Here is a 23848-nt window from a genome sequence, read left to right as displayed (position 1 = left end):
CTATTAGGCCTAACTTTTGGATTTCAAATGTGTCCATGGGCTAAATAAATACTCTTAAGCCAATTATTTTATTTTTATAACATTTATTTTTATTTATGTGAATTTTATTCATTTAAATATTAATAAATCAAATAAAATATGAAATAATTGAATTGAATCATGAGATTTATTCTCCAATCATGTCCAATGTCCCAAAGTCAAATATTTGATTGAAAATTTCGTGCAAGCTTGATTGGAAAGAGAATCGAGAAAAAATAAAAAGATTTGAATGAATTTTCAATCAAATCATCATCAAATTTCTCTCACAAATCAACTTGATTTCCAAGCAAGTTTTTACCCTAATTCCATCCCTTATATATTCATAACAATACCACAAGCCAGGGGGGCGAATTGGAGGCTAGAGATTAGGGTTTCTAAGATAGCAAAATTTCAAAGAAAGTGAAAAAAATCGTATAGCCAATTCAAGGTCGTTTTATTCCAAGCCAAACATCCCATTCGACTTGTTACGATCCTAGGAGTTCAACCATATAGCCATTGGAGCTTCAAGCACGTGAAAAGACTCCCCTCGATCTCCATCCTTCTTTGTTTTGTTGCAGGTATGCTACGCACAATTTCGAAGCAAAACCATAGTTAAACGGAGGCAATTCCATAGCGAAGTTCAGAGCCAAAACGAGGAAGGAGATATACAGTGCCATTGACTTTTGACCCCACACGCGATGCACCTATTGGCCGTTCAAAGAGTCTCGTTCCTGTCTCTTCATATGATTGGCCGGTCAAAATAAATGGGGTGCCACACGCGCAGTGCGTTGAATTCCATGACGGTAACCTTTATTTGTTTTACTTTGCATTTCAATTACAACTAATTATTGCAGCGCGCTTGGCAACGTATTGAGACCTGGTACCCCATAGTCCTGGGTTCAAATCCAGGATTCCACATCTTTTTTTCAGCAATTTTCAAGCTTTTCTTCTTTAGGTTTTTCTTTCTTAATTATTATTTAATTAACCATCTAACTAACATTATCCACTAGTTAATCATACCCCCTTTAGATTTAGGGTTTAAAATCAACTAACTTTATTTTGGTTTATAATTTTAATTTAGTTTAATTAATTTAGTTCAATTAGGCTTATTAATTATTATTTTTATCATAAAAAACCAAAAACCTTAAATTTTTCCCTTAGGTAGAAGTTGTCCATTTTCATGAATTAGGATTAGGATTAGGTTTCTTTTAAAAACCAACTTAATTAATTTAGGGTTAAGGTTTTTTAGCCTAGATAACCAAATTTATTAATTTAAATTAATTTGATTAATTAGGTTTTTTAGCCAAAAATAATTAATTTAATTAATTAGGTTTTTTAGCCAACGATTTAATTATTTAGGTTAATCAATAGTTAATTAATTTAGAATTAGGTTTCCACCTTTAATCCTAACCCTGTTTTTTTTAATCTTCATCCATCTTTCAAATTCCTGACCTTTGTGGTAAAACTTGTTTATTTATTTATTTACTGTTTTTATTTAAATTTCTAGAAATCAATGTATATGTCGCAAAAGGTTTTCTTTAAATAGTAATTAGGATTTATTTTCTCGCGCTTTAAATTTTTGCACTCCCCCATTTTTGGTTATGTAATCCCCTCCCCGAAGCCTTGTAATAGTTGTAGGTTTTTAATTTTCGCGCTCGTTTCTTCCACTATTATGTAACTGCCCCAAAGCCTTGTAATAGCGTAGGACTTTATCTTTCTGCTTTTATTTTTTGCTGATATAACTGTTTAGATGTATGTTAATAGGATTGTATGGCAAGACTAAAATTAACATAGAATAATCCTAATTTTCATGATTAAATAAATCAATCACTATGTTTCACACATGTTGTTATTTTTATTGGCTGATTGGCATTTATGTTTGGCTAAAATATAATAGCAGCAAAATGTAATAGAATGTATAAGTCTTGCAAATATAAAAGAACAAAACAGGTACAAGCAAGATGTTATATGGAATGTCATGACATCAACTCATGACATCGCGCCTGCAGAACTGGAACATGAAGATTCAGTTTAATACTCAACAGATACAGAATATTCTATGGAATAGTATGTAATCATAGGTGGCGCAAAGTTAAAGGTCAAAAGAATTAAGTCAGAATATTGGAGAATCAAATCAGAATATTGAAGATTCAGCAGTTTCTAATTTAGCAGATAAATTAGGAAACTTGTGATTGAAGACCTTTCTTTTAGCATAAGATATCTGCTGATTTGTAACAGCTAGTAATGTTACGATTTGTAAGCCCAAGTCCGATTGGAAATAGGTTATAAAAAGAAACCTTTTTGACCTAGTTTAATAGAGCAAACCGTGTATAGAAAAGATGTAGTCATTAGGGTTTGTATAGGTAGACCACCCAGGTTGTGGGATGGCTGCCATGTCCTTCTTGAAACCTTTAGGTAAGAGAAATTATTGTTCTCATTCGAAACCAGTAGGTAAGAGTTGAGTATTATGTTCTTGATTGAAGCTGTGAAGCAAGATCAAGTTAGTCTTTCTTGTTAATTGTTTAAATAGTTGTTAGAAGGTTGTAACAGTTAGGTATCACTAGGGAGTGAGCAGAGGTTCTCTTGTTTTAGATGGAGTTCTAAGATAAAGGTTGCATTGAGTAATGACTAGGTAAACCAGAGGTTGTTCATCTGTAAACCAGAGGTTGTTTACATAAAATAGTACTACTGATAGTGAAATCTTCTTCCTGGCTTGGTAGCCCCCAGAGTAGCTATTTAAACCGAAATGGGTTAACAACTCACTATGTTATTTATCTTCTACATTGTTTTGTTTGTTCAGTATTGGATGTTGTAACATCGTGTATAACATCAGGTTCAGGTTTGATAGCTTGTCCAATTACAGAACCAATAAAGTTTACAATCTGGTTGTGTTGACTTAACTAACATGATCCCAGTACTCATGGACTCCTTCTTCTTAGGGGTAATCAAAAATTGCGGATCATTCTGTTCTGCCTTTGCTAAGCTGATAACAGATCAGATGTCTTGACATCATGAGTGACATCCTGAGTCTGTCATACCAGAATTTCAATTGGTATCAGAGCAGGCATCCTATCTGTCTCTAGATGAGATCCATGGGAGATACTTTCTGGTTGTGCTAAAGGTAGAAGATTGTTTGAACAAGGAGTGTTCATATTGTATGGTCCCTTGAAGTGGTGGATGGACCAATTGATGAAAGACCTAGACCAACCTGATCAGCATGTGAAAAAGAGATGAAGATGTTTGGATAAGAGGGTTAAATTCAGAAACTTCATGCAGGAGTGAGGATTTTGGATTGTATTGTTCAATCATTATACCTAGAGAAGAGTATTATCAAAAGCTTCATGCGGGAGTGAAGATTCTGATAAGGTAACCTCTGTAATTAAGGTTTATGATCAGGACTTGATGTTTGCAGTATGGTCTAGTCTGTTGCTTGGTGCAGAAGCAAGCTTGTTGCAGGGTTGAGGTACATTCAATCCTTGGATGTCATGCTTACAATTGGTTCCTGGAGTAAGCATTGTGTAAGTTCTGTTGATATATGGTTATTTTCCGCTGCATAGCCTCTGGTGCAACCCCTTTGTGATAGAAGAATTCTAGGGTTATTTATATTAACAAATGTATGACAGAACCTTACAGCTATAATTAAAGTGTCAAAGATACTTGAGTAATCTCTCAAGTCCACTCATAATGGCATGGTTTATTAGAGCTGATGAATGTCAACTGATCAATGATATTCATAATCATCTGCAAGTGTGAACCTCGAAGAGTTTCAAGGTTGGAGTGTTCCTAGAAGAAGAAACAGATATCCTACTGGATGTTAGGACATTAGTACTGGTATGCAGCCACCAGTTGAAGAACAAATGTTCTGGTGCTAAACTAATGTAGTGTGAGAACATTGGTTTGGAACCTACTCCTGATCTGGAAGAGGAGACATCTGATTATAAGTTGATCAAGACACAATCAACATGTACTTCTACACCAAATCATATTTTGTGGGAGATTAGAAGTAAAAGCTCAGTGCTAAAGAAGACTCATGAAGGTATTCCTTTCTGATCCTTTATGCTTAAATCAAGATGAGCTTATATCTGGTATCTTCTTCTGATCAAAGGAACCAGATATGTGGATTTTCATTCATAACCATAGAGCAGTTGTTGGAGCTGAATACTGTGTCTCAACCACAGTGAAATATGGTCACGAATGTTGACTGCCCTAGTTGTTATCCAGAAAGGGTAGTGTTATTTGGAATCAAGGAAGTCAGATGGCTCAGAAGAATCTGACTATTTCAGTGTTATGTCATAACTAAGTCTGTTCTAGAAAGCTAAATGAGGTAATCTTCTCTATAGGTACAGACTATGGCATCCATCATCTTAAAATCAGATCAAAAGTCTAAAGAAAAGCTTATTGAGATGTTGGCTATTCTATTCCTTGATATGTCTGGATGCTGCTGATAATTACACTCTTTTGTTTCCACCCCAAGTGCTATGAATTAGATGTTAAATGTAACATCCCTTTTCTAACCCCAAATATATCATACAATCAAACAAAGTAAGCATGCATAATGGAAAAACGGCGCCACATGTTGATTTTCAAAAAATGAAAATCCCAAAATAACATATATATACAACATCCATAATACGCAAAGATCATATTGTAACACAAATGTAATCTCATGTTCTCATACATTATGCATAAACGCTTGCGGAAAACAATTTGAATTGCTATAAAAGATTTTCAATGAATATATCCCATACTATATTCATCTACCAAATTCAAATAACATCAATATCTTTGTTACTTGAAAATATCAATTCTAGGCTACAACGGCCTTTAAATCAACATATCCAAATGTTACCACATACATCCAATATTCAACCAAAACATAGGAAATAACAATATTCAAACATGAAAATAAGTCTAAGAAAACCCCCAAGTGTTACATGATCAGAGCATATGATTCGCTACCTAATCAAAACGAAACCTCGAAGTTCTTCGGCTAAGTCACGAATCAAGCGACTACTCGTCTGAACCTACACGTTACCAACCAAGGGTAACATTCAAACAAAAGGGTGAGAATTCAAATTCACAATAGAAAATATAATAATGGGAAATGCAACATAAGTAAGCATACATTTCACAATTCTTCACTCTTCTCAAAACATGCATTTATCTCCAATATAAAGTTAACATGTTTAATACAATTAAGTATCACAATCAAATTCACAACGTCATATATTGACGATTTACATGTATACACATATCACTTATACACACACACACACACACACACACACACACACACACATATATATATATATATATATATATATATATATTTCACATTCCACATCAAATATGTATTAACCACATATATCTCGTTCTCATCACATTCTCTAATTCATATCAATGATTCATCATTCCACATATATGCTTATCAATCAAATTCACATCCACACATTCATACCACATAATCACACATAACAACATTTCACACCGACACGTGCGACTCAAGTGTGACTCTGCAATATGTATGTGGATCCCTCTGTTATCATTTCCGGTCATGCCGATTGTCGTTCTCTCTAGACTTGATAACCACCTCAAAGCCCCATACTCGTTAAGATTTCAAACCCCATACTCGTTAGGTTTGGGACAAGTAAATAACCTTCGCGAGATTAACCAACATTGCCACTTTCAAAGACTCATGCTTGTGTACGTGTGCAACAAAACAAGACTCGTGCATTTAAGACGATCTCTCTATCTCTTAAACTTCACAATCACATCTTTCCAACTTTGCACATCATTACACAACATGACATTCCACCAATATCAAACATCAATTAGCATTTAGCAATCATTCACATAATTCACGGTTATCATATCACATAATGCATCAATGAACATTGATCATGCACAATTCATCAATAACATACACATATAAGTTAATGTTATTCCCAATTATCATCATAATTAATCAAACAAGTGTCAATCCATTCTATTCTATCATATAGACAATTATGTAAGCTTCAATATGCTTCAAACGACACCTAAAAAGGAGTTACGGATCAAAAGATATGACATTTTGAAGTTTTGAAAATATTTCTGAATAAATTCTACCATTTATTAATTAGCTAAATAACATATTACTACCCAATTAAATAATTATCACTCAAACAATAATTAAATAAAACACACAAACAATTATCAAATATCAAATAATCCTAATTAATTAAAATCTAGTAAAAATATGGTGTTACAACTCTCCCCCACTTAAAAGATTTCCGGCCTCGAAAATTACCTCAAACAAACAACTCCGGATACGATTCCCTCATCGTATCCTCGAGTTCCCAAGTGATATTGTCATCGGCCACTCCACCCCATATCACTTTCACCAAAGCAATCTCCTTACCACAAAGCTTTTTCACCTTTCAATCTTCAATTCGCATAGGCGATGTGTCAACCGTCAGATTATCTCTTGAACATCGTCTAATTGAACAACATGCGATGGATCTACAATGTACCTCCTCAATTGAGACACATGGAACATATCACGAAGATTAGAAAGAGACGGTGGCAATGCAATCCGATATGCCACTTCAACTACCCTTTCCGAAATTTGATAAGGACCAATGAAACACGGCGTCAACTTACGCGACTTCAATGTTCTACCAACACCCGTTATTGGCGTAACTCGAAGAAACACATGATCATCCTTATCAAACTCAAGAGCCTTCCTCCTCTTATCATGATAACTCTTCTGACGACTTTGAAAAGCCTTCATCTTCCCTTTAATCATCTTAATCTTATCCGTAGTCTCTTGAATTAACTCGGGTCCAACCACAGCACTCTCTCCCGATTCATACCAACATAAAGGAGTCCTACACCTTCTACCATAAAGAGCCTCAAAAGGTGTCATTCCAATACTTGAATGGAAACTGTTGTTATAAGTAAACTCAATCAAAGGTAAGAAACTATCCCAATTTCCTCCTTGTTCCAAAACACAAGACCTCAAAATATCTTCAAGCGACTGAATAGTCCTCTCCGATTAACCATCAGTTTGCGGATGATACGCCAAACTCAAACGCAACTTCGTACCCAAAGCACTTTGCAAACCTTCCCAAAATCTAGAAGTAAACCTTGGATCTCTATCCGAAACAATACTCGACGGAATACCATGCAAACACACAATCATCTCGATGTATAACTTAGCAAGTCTCTCCATCGAATAATCCATCCTCATCGGAATAAAATGAGCACACTTCGTCAATCTATCCACAATGACCCAAATTGCCTCACAATTACTCGATGTTCTCGGTAAACCCGAAACAAAGTCCATAGAGATACTATCCCACTTCCACTCTGGAATAGATAACGGTTGCATCAAACCAGACGGCTTTTGATGTTCGATCTTTGACTTTTGACAAGTCAAACATGAATAAACAAATTCCGCTATATCTTTCTTCATACCATGCCACCTAAACATTTTCCTCAAATCTTGATACATCTTAGTAGCACCGGGATGAATACTCAAACCACTTCTATGCCCTTCCTCAAGAATTCTCTTTCTCAAATCCGCAACATCCGGAATACAAACTCGATCACGACATCTCATAATACCATTCTCATCAATCCGAAAATCACCACCTCTACCTTGATTTATCAATGTCATATTATCAACCAATTTCAAATCTGACTTCTGACCTCCTCTAATCTCATCCAAAATACCACTAGTAAGTTTCAACATACCAAGCTTAACACACGAAGACGTCGCTTCACAAACCAAACTCAAATCTCTAAATTGTTCCAACAATTCCAATTCTTTAATCATCAACATAGACATATGCAATGATTTCCTACTCAATGCATTGGCTACAACTTCTAGGAATCTTGCTAAACACGCAAGCTCCAACCAACCGATCCATCAAATCTTCAATCCTCGGAAGTGGATACTTGTTCTTGATCGTCACTTTGTTCAATTGTCTATAATCGACACAAAGCCTCATAGAACCTTCCTTCTTCTTAACCAACAAAACAAGTGCACCCCACGGTGATACACTAGGACGAATAAACTTCTTCTCAAGCAAATCCTCAAGTTGACTCTTCAACTCTTTCAACTCAGAAGCAGACATCCTATATGGAGCCATCGATACAGGACTAGTTCCAGGAACTAAATCAATCGAAAACTCAACTTCATGTTCTGGCGGTAAATCACTTACATCCTCCGGAAATACCTCCGCAAAATCACAAATAATTGGCAATTCCTCAATGGTTCTCTTCTCTTGCACATCTAAGGTTGCCAACAACATAAACAACTCAGCCCCATCTTTCACAGATTCATCAACTTGCTTAGCAGACAAAAACGAATCTTCCTTAACACCAATCTCAGGAAAAATAACAGTCTTATCAAAACAGTTGATATACACACGATTAAATTCTAACCAATTTATACCCAAAATCACATCAAGTTGCTCTAACGGAAGACAAACTAAATCAATCCCAAAATCTCTACCAAAGATACTCAAAGGACAATTCAAACACACATAAGAAGTAGAAACATAAACCATAGCAGGTGTATCAATAACCATTAATAAAGCACATACCTTGAATTAGCCTATCATCGGTAGAAGCCTCCGCACCAGACAATGCAAACACTTTCCCTTTCGCTTGTTCCTTCTTTGGCTTATCACATTTGGGGCTAATGTGACCTTGCTCCCCACAATTGTAGCAATTCACTTTCGAACCACCTCTACACTCGTTTTCCTTGTGACCATTCTTGCCACACTTGAAACATGTCATTTCAACTTTGGAACAATTAACAGCATGATGTCCCTCAACACCACATTTGAAGCACTTGATCGGAGCACTAGATCCTCCCCCACTTGGCTTTCCGCCAAAACCATCTTTCTTCTTATTATCGTATGGTTTTCCACGATATTGACCTTTCTTCTCATTCATAGCCTTGTAGTGAGAAGCACTCTCCCTACTATCCTCATCATAAATCCGACTCTTATTGATCAACTCAGGAAAACGGGTAATCTGTTGGTAACCAATCGCCTTCTTGATATCAGGTCTCAAACTATTCACAAACTTCAAACACTTAGATCTCTCCGCATTCATAGTATTGTAGTGAAGACAATACTTGATAAGCTCTTGAAATCTAGCAGAATACTCCGCCACGGTACCATTTCCTTGCTTCAACTCAAGAAATTCCACCTTTTTCTATCCACGGCAATCTTCCGGAAAATAGTTTTCCAAAAATGCATCGCGAAAACGACCCCTAGTAACCTGAATACCTTCCTCATCAAACCTCTGAGCCATATTTCCCCACCAATCCTCAGCTTCCTTTTCCAGCATGTGAGTACCAAACTACACTCTCTGAGCATCGGTGCAATTCATGACTCGAAATATCTTCTCGATCGCTTTCAACCAAGCTCGAGCTTTATCCGGTTCATGCTCTCCCTCAAAGATAGGAGGATTGTTCCTCAGGAACTTCCCTAAACCACGATACTCATCATCATAACCATTCCGATTTCCAGCATTCGCTTAAGGAATTTGACCAAGAGATCCATCCAAAATCCTCAATGCATCTGCAATGGCATCATCATTCCTCCCAGCAAGCATTTTCCTACGACAACCAACAACCAAAGCAAACAAAACAGTATCGATCGTGTCAGATACACAAATCTAATACAACGGGAATAAAGACATTAACAACTATTGACCAACTGGTCGACCATGCTCTGATACCACTAATGGAACACCCTTTTTCTAACCCCGAATATATCATAAAATCAAACAGAGTAAACATGCATAAAGGAAAAAGGGCGCCACATGTTGATTTTCAAAAAATTAAAATCCCAAAATAACATATATACAACATCCATAATACGTAAAGATCATATTGTAACACAAATGTAATCTCATGTTCTCATACATTATGCATAAACGCTTGCGGAAAACAATTTGAATTGCTATAAAATATTTTCAATGAATATATCCCATACTATATTCATCTACCAAATTAAAATAACATCAATATCTTTGTTACGTGAAAATCACAATTGTTACCACATACATCCAATATTCAACCAAAAAATAGGAAATAGCTATATTCAAACATGAACATAAGTCTAAGAAAACCCCCAAGTGTTACATGATCAGAGCATATGACTCGCTACCTAATCAAAACGAAACCTCGGAGTTCTTCGGCTAAGTCACGAATCAAGCGACTACTCGTCTGAACCTGCACGTTACCAACCAAGGGTAACATTCAAACAGAAGGGTGTGAATTCAAATTCTAAATAGAAAATATAATAATGGGAAATGCAACATAAGTAAGCATACATTTCACAATTCTTCACTCTTCTCAAAGCATGCATTTATCTCCAATATAAAGTTAACATGTTTAATACTATCATACCCCAAAATTTACCCACTATAGTTCAAGACAATTGGTCTCCTCATACTCAGATATCCTCAATTGACCAAGAGTATTCAAGGTTTTCACCAGATAAAAGCGTCTCCTAAGTGACATGGCCCAAAATTAGGGTTGTGATTCTTTTCAAGGAAACTGAAATTCTAAGGCTTCAAATGGACTTCATGGTATCCTATAGGACCCAGGGTATCCTCATACCAAAATTCAAAGCTTTGAATCACAAGATTGCTCATGCAATAGCTCAAATGATCAACAGTCGACTAGTTTAAACTAAAAGTCAACTATGGTCAAATCACAACCAAAACTCCTGATTTTTTATCAACATCAACCTCTTGAAGTATTATTCATCATTTGATCAAGGGTTGATCATGATTCATCAAGGAAAACTCAAAAATCGACAAAGGTCCAAGTTATTAAATTAGGGTTTTAAGGAGAAAGTCAACTGACTTTGACTGATCATATCTCCCACATGGTTCATCAGAAATTTCCCAACCAAAGCTCGTTCTCAAGGAAATTAAATTCCCTGCAGCTTTTAAGTTGGGCCCAAGGTCAGGAAATGCTTCAGCATAAGAGATATGAGCCAAAACATTACAGGTCCCTTTAAAGGTTCACAAAAAGCTGTTTTTTGCCAGGGCCAATAACTTCAAGATAAAATCTCCAAATGCAAAAAAGCTTCCTAAAGGGCTTGTAGAGGACATCTTGAGCTTTCCAAAAAGTCCTAGAACACCTTCATAGGATAAAAATTGAATGAGTTATGATTGGTGCAAGTTGGGCGAAATTTGAGAAATGCATAAGGCCTTAATTTACAAATTTCATATTTTTTAGTAATGGGCCATAACTTTTGAATCATCCACGAAATTCCAAGCTTATTAAAGGCCCATATATCATTGGATATTTATTTTATGATTTTATTACATTTATATTTGGATTTATTCATTTAAATTCAATATAAATCAAATAAAATCAAAATCAAATCAAATTAAATCCTACAAAATATGCCATGGAATATTCTTTTCATCTAAATCAGATCCTTTCATCATCCAAGGTATCATATCACGTGAAAAAGTGTGGAAAATAGAATGGAGTTTGAAATAGAAAGTTTTCATATATTTTTCAAATCAAGATCTTTTGCATTGAAACCAATCTTTTTTCTCCAAAAACTTCAACCCTAATCCCTCCTCCTATATATTCTTAACAAGTGCAGCCTCACACTCACGAAACCCTAGCCTCCAAGAGTACCCCATACTTGCAAAATTTCAAGAAAAGAGTGAACTTTCGTATTCCTGGTTGCAGTCCCCTCTAAGGCCAAAAGATCATTCCTTTCAGTCCCTGAGGCATCCAAGAAGAGGTAGGAACCAAGGTTTGAGTCCCATGCCACATGGATGCGCATACCCCATGTACATATTTTTGATATATTTTTGAATTTTTTCTTATCATGCTTCAGTGCATTTTAATCAAATTTAATGTTTTTCATGAGTATCTGATAGTGTTTAGGATAGGATAGAACCATTAGATCGAAGCTTTCACGTGAGAAGATGAAAGCACCATGGTTAGGGCAAAGACATGTGAAGCTTTCGTTCTATATGCTACAGGTCGTATTAGACAAAAATAACGGTACCAATGAACTCCCAGCCATCCATTTAGGGGATCTGGGTACCTTTTAATATTGTTTGGTTCGTATTATGGAAGTTTCAAAATTGCAGGTTTAAGAAAAGGAAAACCGCGGATAAATCTGCAGGTAATTCCGTGGATAAACCCGCAAGAATTTTCGCAGGTACTGAGCTTAGAGATGATGAACAGTGACGCAGGAAGTCTGACCACGCGTGGCGTTTGTGTATTGGATGGTCAACATAACCGTTCTCTCTCACCAACTTTGATTGGTTGTTCAACCATCCAGAGGGGCCCACGCGCTGATTGCTTTGAAAAATCCCACTAACACTTTTTTTTTATATTTATTTTATTTTGGCTGAGCTAATATCAACTTGGAATCGCAACTTACTTGGTCAGTGTAGCACGCCTGTTACCAACCAAACCTGGGTTTGATCCCATGGTTTTACATCATTTTTTTTTTAAAAAGTTTCTTTGTTGCAGATCCAGCGCTTCTAGCCGTTGCGTGTCCATGATACATCTCTCGTCCATAGCCTTTGGATTTTTGTATCATCGGATCTAAGGATCCAAGATCCGCTGGCACACCATAATCTTCCAGGGCGTGATACACAGGATCAAGCGCCTATTTTCTTTTTTTATTTTATTTTATTTGTTTATTTCTTTTATTAATTAATTAAAAGGGACCAAAATAGAAAAAACACCAACTAAAAAAAACTAACTTTTATTATTAGACTTTAGAATTTGAATTAGTTAATTTAATCATTTAGTTTTTTATTAATTTCTAGATTTTTCTCTATTGATTTCAATACTAATTTAATTTAGGATCTAATTTAATTTAGTCATTAATTAATTAAAAAAATTAAAAATAGGTTATTTAATTAGTATAAATTCATTTAGTAAATAGTTTAAATTTCTAGGACTTAGTTAATTAGGTATTTATAATTAATCTAAGTTAATTTAAAAATCAATTTCGATTAAGAATTAATCTTTCACCTGACTAACCATCAAATCCCAACTTTCTTCTGATTTCTTCTCTCATCTTAAAATCCCGTGTATGGCGCATGTTTTGTTTATTTGTTTTTATTTAGATATTAGAATGTATATAGGTAAAAATGTAAATATTTAAATGAGTCTCTTTACTTTCCCGCACTTTTGATTTCCGTATTTTTATTGTGTTAGATGTATGCTTAAATTAGGGCGTGTATGGCAAGACTGAATCAAACGTTAGCTCACTAAAAAAACAAGATAAATATAATAGAATACAACACACTTGCAAGCACTCACCCTTAGGGTACGCCCCTCTTAGTTGCCTTCGATTATATGGTCGTGTCCCTCGAAATGTAGAGGTACCCATTAGCAAAGGTCCCTCAAAATAAAATCGTCACTAAGTCCCTCGATGACCCTCGATTGTTGCCTAAGAAAGAGTGCCGATCGTCCCTTCGAACTTGCTAAAGGTACCTCTACTTGTTGCCTTCAACGACCATACGATGACCCTTCGGTGACGCGCGTCCAATATAAACAAGGATTACCTACTTCTATATAGTATGGATAGTCCTAGGAACTTTAAAAAGCATAGAAAAAGACCAACTATTAGGGTAGTACTCTTAGATTGCTTGCTCAAATAAAAAACTATTTTCACATTCCTTTCAAAAAAAAGGCTACGCTTTTAAGCTAAAGTCCTTTTATTCAAAAAGCTCTTTTCAAACAAACAGAAACTAACATGAGCTAAGCAAACTAAGAGCCCGTAGATAACTACGGATGAAAAGGGTGCTTACACCTTCCCTTTTCATAACTTACCCCCCGAGCCCATTTTCTTTTTAAAAGGTCTTTTTCTGTACTTTTTACCTTTCCTAAAATTGGAAAAAATAAAAGTCGGTGGCGACTCATGCTTACCGCAACATTGGTTGCTTACAAAAACAAAAGTCAGTTCACCATGTTACAGAACTGGCGACTCTGCTGGGGAGTTTTTAAGAGGGGTTTACCTTTGGGCTTAGTTCATTATAAATGTTTTTAATTGTTTGTTTGTGTGCTTTATTCTTAAGAGTTGTTTGAGATTGTTCTGTGTGAAAGATTCTAACCCGGATCTTGAGATTACCTTAGGTATATGGCAAGAGACCAAGGAGACTATACGGCGTATACCGCTATGGTTGATCTGGTAGCCATCATTAGTGCGACGCTTTGGCTTGTCCTGATGTTCCTTGGGATCCGGCCTGGGGAAACATTTTGCTACCGCGTTGTGTCATTAAGCACTAATTTGCCCCTAGAACCTTAGTTGAACTAAACTTTGGCCTTTTAGAAAGTAGCGAGATGGCTGGCTTTGGTTCCGACTGAAGTTGGTTGACACTCGAATCTACACTCATATGGACTGGACTTTCAGGACGTTTTCGGTCGGTGATTCAATTACTGAACTGAAATAGTGTCTTTGAGAAAGGTCAATGATATGAGCTCCTTAGAACCCGATCTTTACTTAGGACAAGTTGAGCCAACTAAACTTTAGTGGGAAGGGTACATACCTAATGAACCTCATTCAAGCCTTAAACCTAAGGCTCTTGTGTGACTTGTTTGTGTTTGTTATCTACTTGGCATCATGACATCATGCGTATAGCATTTCACTAACCATTTCAAGGACCGAGGAATTTATCTTTGTTCTCTTTTTTTGTAGGGTCATGGAAACCAGAAATACTCTCCGAGTCAACTTTGTGAAAGTACCTTCCGAGCTGAAAGAATTGGTATCAAAGGTTCCTGGAGGTTCTCGTTTCATCGAAAGACATGGTCATCTACTCAATTTGGTTACCTCAGGTTTTGAAGAAGAAATTATGAGTGTGTTGTTTCAATTCTTTGACCCCGAGCATCATTGCTTCACGTTCCCCGATTATCAATTGGTGCCCACCATGGAGGAATTTTCTGATATGCTTCATATCCCTATTGGAAATCAGCTACCGTTCACTGGTTTGGAGAATCTTGAAGTCATTGCCGCTGCTTTACATCTGAAGAAGTCCGAAATTGAGAGTAATTGGGAAACAAGGAGTGGAGTCAAGGGTTTCCTCGCTAAGTTCTTAATTGATAAGGCTCAATTATTCTCGGATTCCATGAGTTATCATGCTTTCGAAAACATATTGGCTTTGCTCATCTATGGTTTGGTGTTGTTTCCAAATCCTGACCAATTCATAGACGTACACGCCATCAAGATATTTTTGATTCGCAATCCTGTGCCTACTTTGCTTGGAGATATTCTACACTCACTTCACACTCGTACGATGAAGAAGTGAGGAACTCTCATGTGTTGTATACCTCTGCTGTCTAGGTGGTTTATTTCGCACCTTCCTCGATCGGTAATGAGGAATGACCAAGGCAGAAGTGGCATAGGAGAATAATGTCGCTTTCTCATTCCGATATTCGTTGGTGTTCTCTGTCCAAGGAAAATGTTATTATCATCGACCGTTGTGGACAAAACCCTAATGTGCCACTCCTTGGCATAAGGGGGGGTATTACTTATAATCCCTCGTTGGATCTACGTCAGTTTGGGTACGCTCAAAGAGATGGTATTCATCATATGCTTATACAAGGCGTTGTGTTCAACTATGAAGATGATCCTCAAGGTCATCGTCAGAAGTTTATACGTGCTTGGGACATGGTGAATAGGATTGACAGCAAGAGTTTGGGGCAAAAGAACTTCATTCCTTTAGAGGCTTACCTCAGATGGGTGCGCACTCGTGCTTAATGTTTTGTCATGCCATATCCACATGTCGGACCTGTGATTGTGGAGCCCGAATATGAAGAAGATGTTCCTCAGGTCATTCTTCATCCAGTCATGCCTACCGATCTTGAGGAGCTGAAGAGATCCTCCATCCAGTTGAAGGAAGAAAGGGACACCTTTGAACCTCAATTTCACGCTAAAGAGAAGAAAGTATTAGAGCTCATAAAGCAACTTCAGGACGAGCAAAGCATCAACACGTTCCTTGGTGCAAAGCGCGAGTGTCCATGGGAGACTTGAAGACCTTCTTTTTATGCTTTTATTTTTGCTATTTCAGTTTCTTTCTTTGTAAAGCCTAAAAATGGCAAACAGTTTTATGTTTTTTTTAACGTTATTAATGAAAGTTTCTTTCTTGTTTGGTTTAAACAAATTTAAATTTCAAGGTCCTTGAAAAAATTGCATAAACATGATCATATCATTTCATAACATTGCATAGCAGGTTTCTATGAACAGGATACTCATCTTCTCGCTGTTTATTTCAGCTAAGAAAATGAATCCTCTCGAGCAATCAGTCAAGGATCTGCAAGCACAGAACGCTGAATTCCAAGCCCTGATCTTGAATTTGTCCAAGGGGCAAGAAGAGCTGAAGACACTCCTTACTGAGAAGGAGAACAAGACCAAGAAACCCGTGGGTGTTTTCAACATGGGAAGAAGATTCTGAGGCCCTCTCAAAAAGGCCAAAGAAGTCGAGATCCCAGAAGAGACTGAACAAGATGACGGTGCTAGTGGCAAGACCGATCAAAAGAGCAATAATGGTTATGTCAAGCAAGACGAAGAAGAGGAAGAGTACTACTATGAGGAAGATTATTCGGAGGATAAGTAAAGACAGTTGGAGGAACGGATGAAGGCTGTGGAAATCCAAAAGGTACCATGGCTAGACTTTGAGGAGTTAGGGCTCATCTCAGGAGTCGTGATCCCTCCAAAGTTCAAGACTCCGACCTTTGCAAAGTATGATGGAGTCTCTTGTCCCAAACTACACCTAAAATAATATGTGAGGAAGATCCAACCTCACACCGCTAACAATAAGCTGTGGATTCACTTGTTCCAAGAGAGTTTGTCTGGAACTCAACTCGAATGGTACTATCAGCTGGAGGGTACCAATATCCTTACATGGTAAGACTTGGTTGTTGCTTTCTATAAGCAATACCAATATAATGTTGATCTCGCACCGACTCGTACGCAACTGCAGAGTATGTCTATGGTTCTGAGAGAAAGTTTTAAGGAGTATGCGCAAAAGTGGAGGGATTTGGCTAGCAGAGTTCAACCTTCTCTGGCTGACAGAGAGCTAGTAGATATGTTCATGGGTACATTGACTGGTCCATTCTACAGTTATTTGCTGGGAAGCTCATCAACTGGTTTTACTGATTTGATATTGACTAGAGAACGTGTCGAAAGTGGCATTCGAAGTGGGAAAATTCAGGTGGCTACCTCTTCTGGTGTCACGAAGAAACCTTATAGTGGGAGAAATGAAACCAATGATGTGCACGGTTCGAAGGGTCGCAATAAAAGTGATAGCCAAACTGTTGGGGCCGTCCTAATCTCTACACCCCCAGCACCTTAACAAAATCAACAGCAGGGATACCAGCGCAGGCAAGACATGCCTAGAAGAAACTTCACAAAGAACAACATGTCATTAACTCAGGAATGGCAACACCTACTAAAGGCAAAATTACTTGCACCAATAGCTCCACCAAACATAAATACATCCTCTCCTCGCTATAATCCTAACGCAAGGTGTGCATATCATTCGGAATGCGTGGGGCATGACACCAACAACTGTTGGACACTGAAACACAAGATCCAGGATATGATTGACGCAGGAGAAATTGAGTTCGATCCTCCTGAAACTCCCAATGTTATCACTGCTCCTATGCCAAAACATGACAAAACAGTCGATGTTGTTAACCAGGATTCTTATTTTACTAACGTGATGAGCCTGACTACTCCTCTCCCTCTTATCAAGAAGAAGCTGTTGCAAGCCGGTTTATTTCCGGGTTGTGTTGAAGGCTGTTACTACTGCTCGTCTCAGTCAAATGGTTGTGTAATGTTGAAGACTGGAATTCAACGCTTGATGGATAATCGAACGATCTTGTTTGAAAGAATGCCTTATATGGAAAATTTGTATGAAGATCTAGCTCAAAATTTGAAATTCGAAGACTTGTCCGTGATCTCTAAGACTCTTGTGAGAATTCCTACCAAGGGCCCCATAAGGATCACTGCTGAGCCCAAGGTAGCTCCCTTGATCATTACCAAGCCTGGTCCAATCCCGTACTCCTCTGACAAGGCTGTCCCTTGGAGTTGTGGCAATAATGTGTACATCCATGGTGTGAAACAAGAAGCCTTGAATGATGAGCCCATCAAAGTTCCCAATCCCAACGTTGACAATATCGTGGGGACCAGTAAGGTTACAAGAAGCGGAAGGATTTTCTCCCCGGAAATCTCTCCAGATGCCAATACCTTGACCCAAATTCCTGTTTCTAATTCAACTGCTGATGTGCGAGGAAAGGGGCCACAGCTGGAACCAGTTCAGACACCAGTTGAAGCTTCTGCTAAAGACGTCTCCCAGAAAGAAATGGATGAAATTCTGAAGATCATCCGAAAAAGTGATTATGACGTGATTGAACAGTTGGGGCACACTTCCTCCAAGATATCCATGCTATCATTATTAACTTGTTCTGAGGCTCATGTTAAGGCTCTGATGAAGTTTCTAAAAGCTGCGCACATGCCACAAGAGATTTTTGTTAATCAATTCGAGAAGTGTGTTTCAAGCTTGACAACCAACAACTACCTGGGGTTTTTCGATGCTGATTTGACTCCAGCTGGGAAAAGTCACAATAAAGCCTTGCACATCTCCATTGAGTGTAAGGGCACTACTCTGTCTCATGTGCTGGTGGATAACGGTTCCTCGTTGAATGTGTTGCCTAAAATGGTGCTGTATAGACTTGATTCTTAAGGGATGATACTGAAACCCAGTGATGTGGTGGTAAAGGCTTTCGATGGGTCGAAGAGTACGGTCTACGAAGAGGTTGAGCTCCCTATCAGAGTAGGTTCTCAAACTTTCAACTCCTTGTTCTATATGATGGATATTCATCCCGCTTATTCCTGCTTTCTTGGGCGCCCATGGATACATGGGGCAAGTGCTGTGACATCTACTTTGCATCAGAAGCTGAAGTACCCTGCAAATGGCAAGATCGTCACTGTGCATGGGGAAGAAGAATATGTGGTTAGCTATGTGAATGAGTACAAATATGTCAAAGTGAACGGTGAATTCATCGAGACTCCTTGCCAGACTTTTGAATTGGTTCCTCAGATCGTCTCTGCTGCCAAGCACACTCCTACTGTTCCTAAAGTTACCCGGATCCCTCCGACAATGGCTTCTCTGAAGGACGCTAAGGTTGTGGTTGAAGAAGGTGGTTGTACTGTTTGGGGCCAACTCATTGACGTCCCCTATAAGTTTGACAAGCTTGGGTTAGGTTGTACTACTGGAACTCAGAAGAGTAATCATCACACCCACGCTGGAGGATTAATGTCTCACTTCATCAGCAAGGGAGTCAATGCTTTAGAAGATGGTGAGAGCAACTGCAATCTAGACAAGTGGATCTTTCCTACACCTGACAATGGGCCGAATAACTGGAAGACCGAAGATGTTATCTCTATCTCCTTCAACCAGGAGTAATTGCAATTTTCCTGTTTTTATTGTTTTTCTTTTCCAAGTTCTAGTTATGTAATTCAAACAATAAACTTTAAAGCCATGTGCCTTGCCCGGGGCACATTGGTCCATTTGTTAGGGCTTGTCATTTCATAATCATATTTTCATTCAAATAAATCAATGGACGTTTCAAATTCAAATATTGCGCTCTATGTTTTTGCCTTTTTATATTATTAAATAGCTATGTGTTCTTACACAAACCCACATAATACACTGCAGATTCACATCCACTCTGGATCCCATTGATAACGACTCTGCTACTGCCAATTATGACTTTGATAATTCGATCTACCAAGCTGAGGATGAAGGCGAGGAAGATTGTGAAGTGCCTAGAGAACTTGCCAGACTGTTAGAGCAAGAAGAAAAGACTATACAGCCATACGAAGAGCCGATTGAAGTTGTGAATCTTGGTACTGACGAAGAAAAGAAAGAAGTCAGGGTAGGCGCTGGGTTAGAAAACGGAGATTGATTCAGATGCTATGCGTCTATGTTGAGATTTTTGCTTGGTCTTACGAAGATATGCCTGGTCTTGATACTGATATTGTGGTGCACTGCCTACCAATCAAGGAAGATAGTCCTCCGATCAAGCAGAAACTACGAAGAAGTAGACCTGATATGGCCAAGAAGATTAAAGACGAAGCTGAGAAACAGTTTAATGCTGGGTTTCTGAAGGTAGTGAGTTATCCACCATGGATCGCCAACATTATGCCGGTACCTAAGAAAGATGGGAAAGTCAGAGTGTGTGTTGACTATAGAGATTTGAATCGAGCAAGCCCAAAAGATGATTTTCCGCTGCCTCACATTGATACACTGGTGGATAATACTGCACAATGCAAAGTGTTTTCCTTCATGGACGGCTTCTCTGGTTACAATCAGATCAAGATGGCACCAGAAGACATGGAGAAGACAACATTCACAACACCTTGGGGGACTTTTTGTTACAAAGTGATGCCTTTCGGTTTGAAGAACGCAGGGGAAACATATCAGCGTGCAATGGTAGCCTTATTCCATGATATGATTCACCAAGAAATAGAAGTTTATGTGGATGATATGATCGCAAAATCTGACACAGAAGAAGAACACCTCGTCCATTTGCAAAAACTCTTTGACATGTTAAAGAAGTACAAATTGAGATTGAATCCGAACAAGTGCACTTTTGGGGCAAGATCCAGTAAACTCCTAGGGTTCGTCGTCAGTAGTAAAGGTATTGAAGTTGACCCGGCCAAGGATAAAGCTATTCAGGAAATGCCTGTACCACGTACAGGGAAGGAAGTCAGAGGTTTCTTGGGACGTTTGAATTATATTGCAAGGTTTATTTCTCACCTGACAACCACTTGTGTGCCAATCTTCAAACTGTTGGGGAAAGATCAAGTGGTAAGATGGAACGACGAGTGTCAGTTAGCTTTTGATAAAATCAAGGAGTACCTCCAAGAGCCTCCAATTCTGATGCCACCAGTTGATGGAAGACCTCTGATAATGTACCTAACAGTGTTAGAGAATTCAATGGGGGTGTGTACTGGGGAAACATGACGAGTCTGGTCGAAAAGAGCACGCAATATACTACCTTAGCAAAAAGTTTACCGATTGTGAAACAAGATACTCACTGCTCGAGAAAACTTGCTGCGCTTTGGCATGGGCTGCTCGCCGACTGAGACAGTATATGTTGAACCATACTACTTTATTGATTTCTAAAATGGATCCTATCAAGTACGTATTTGAGAAGCCCGCTCTCTCCGGACGAATAGCAAGATGGCAAATGATATTGACAAAGTACGGCATCCAGTATACCACATAGAAGGCAATCAAGGGAAGTGTACTAGCTGATCATTTGGCTCATCAGGCGGTAAACGACTATCAGTCCATGAATTTTGAGTTTCCAGATGAAGATATTATGCTTGTTAATGATTACGAAGAGCCTGGTCCGGATGAAGGACCTGATCCAGGATCCCGATGAACTATGGTTTTTGACGGAGCTTCGAACGCACTTGGCAATGGTATTGGTGCCGTGATTATCTCTCCCGAAGGTGGTCATACGTCGTTCACTGCGAGACTATGTTTTGACTGCACCAACAATATGGCCGAATATGAAGCGTGCATCATGGGTCTCAAAGCCGCAATCGACTTGAGAATCAAATTTCTAAAAGTATATGGGGACTCATCCTTAATAATCAGTCAGATCAAAGGAGAATGGGACACGAAACATCCCAATCTCATCCCTTACAAGGAGCATGTGTTGACTTTGATCCCTTATTTTGAAGAAATTACTTTTGAGTATATCCCGCGAGAAGAGAACCAGTTAGCAGACGCGCTGGCTACCATGTCATCTATGTTCAAAGTCAGGTGAGACAATGAGGCGCCCATGATCACTATTGAAAGATTGGATGAGCCGGCTGTAATACGGTGAACTGACTTTATTGAAATGTCGCGGTAAGCAAGAGTCGCCACCGACTTTTATTTTATCCAATTAAGAAAGGCTAAAAGAACAGAAAAAAAAAACTTTCTGAAAGAGATTGAGTTCGGGGGGTAAGTTATACAAAGGGAAGGTGTAAGGCACCCTTTGTATCCATCGTTTTCCATGGGCTCTTAATTTCTTAACTCACTTGTTTCTTTGTTTGAAAAGTTTGAAGTGTCGTGTGTGAATAGTAAAAATATTTGAATAAGAACTTTAGCTTGTAAATAAGCGTAGTCTTTTGGAAAAGTATTTGAAAATTATTGGGAAAAAGAGTTTGAATTTGAATTTGAAAAAAACCAAGAAATTAAAAAGCAATTACCCTAAGTTTTAAAATTTGTTCTTTTAGCTTTTCAGGGTGAAAGGGTCTATCCATACCATGAGAGGGCAGGAAGTCTTTCAATTGGATGTGAAAGGGTCATCGAGTGTATCATTCGCCATCAGACTGTCCCTACCATAAAGAGGGCAGGTAGTCTAAGGGAAGGATATAATAGTCATTAAATTTTTAGGCATCATGCGAGGATACCTTAGCAATAGGGACATATCATCATTTATAAGGCAACCTCGAGGGAGTTTCAATAACTTTAAAGGCAACATTTGCTTTAGGTAGGGATCGAGGGACTTAACTATTATTAGGCAACAAAATTAAGGCAACAAGGCAGCAAGTAATAAGGCAACAAGGAAACCAGAGGGATTACCCTAAAGGTGTGTGGGTGCACAATCACGTGGTTAACTTCGATGATATTTATCTTGTAAATTAGTGATATATATTCAGTTAATAGTCTTGCACTCCCTAAGATTACTAACCACGCAGTTTAAAATTGCAGAAATTAAAGGCAGAAAAATATAAAAGTCCTACGCTATTACAATAAACACCTGCGGGGAAGGGGAATAAAAGCAGAAAATAATAGGAATGAATAATTAGTTTAATTATCTCGAGCCTTGATCTTCCTCGAACCCTTGATCAGCTCTGAAAATTAAGAGGAAAATAACTAAGGGTTAGTGTACGAGGGAATCATTGACTATTCGGGGCAAACCCTATTCTAGAAAAAAAAAAGCAAAATAGAAATTAAAATGATATTTAAACAAAGAAAGAGTTAGAAACTTAGCTTTTGATCTGATGGCGCGTGGCTGAAGGATCTTGATTAATCCTGAAAATTAGCCACGAAAAAAATGTCAGTGCATTAAAGATCTACAAACCTAATTGATTAATACAACCAGATTAATAGAATAACTAAAGGCAAGGCAAACAGTACAAAGCGAACAAAACGTTTTGAAGCGAGGGTAAACCCTGATTTTTAGGGAATGAGGTTTTAGGAGAAAAAACACTAAGTTGATGGATGACATCTACCTAATAGTGATTAGTGGTCATGATGAAAAAATAGCTAAAATAAAATCAGGGTTTAAAGCAACGGATTTAAACATGAAAAGTGAATAATTTAATATATTTGAGAATTAAGAAAAATCGAAAGTTCAATTAAATAAATTAAAAAGTCATGAAAATATTTATTTAATAAATAAAAGATGGTTTAAGTAATTTAAATAAAAAAGGTTAGGATTAGAAAGGAACTAAATAAATAACAAAATAGGTTATGTAATTAAAATAAATAAATTGAAAAAATACTTAGCTGGGATTTAGTGTGGTGAGATCTGTAGAGTATATGGTGCTCATGCGCCTTCCCATGCGTTGGATCTGAAGCTGAGATGATCTGATGGTGGTAATTGAAGGTGCAGCGTAGGCTTTGTGTGAGTGGGGTGCGTTGGATCTGTAAGTGAGTATTTGTTAAAAATATATAGCCTGGGTCAGACTCGGACCCAGGTCTCTAGAGATAACTTCCCCTTTCCTTTACCAATTGATCTGCAAATGTTTCTTGTTATTATATT

General features: G+C 37.8%; 1 protein-coding gene across 1 annotated transcript; it reads left to right on the top strand.

The window, feature by feature from the left end:
• Positions 1 to 17403: 17403 nt before the first annotated feature.
• Positions 17404 to 18759, top strand: LOC131649084 (uncharacterized). The gene has a single exon (XM_058918828.1). It carries the CDS (start codon positions 17404 to 17406, stop codon positions 18757 to 18759), a length of 1356 nt encoding a protein of 451 aa, XP_058774811.1.
• The last annotated feature ends 5089 nt before the right edge of the window (positions 18760 to 23848 follow it).

This window comes from Vicia villosa, linkage group LG2 (genome assembly GCF_029867415.1).
Source record: "Vicia villosa cultivar HV-30 ecotype Madison, WI linkage group LG2, Vvil1.0, whole genome shotgun sequence".
NCBI classification, from domain to species: Eukaryota; Viridiplantae; Streptophyta; class Magnoliopsida; order Fabales; family Fabaceae; genus Vicia; species Vicia villosa.
The sequence above is the reverse complement of the archived record's forward strand: the minus strand, read 5'-3'. Positions and strand labels throughout refer to the sequence as shown.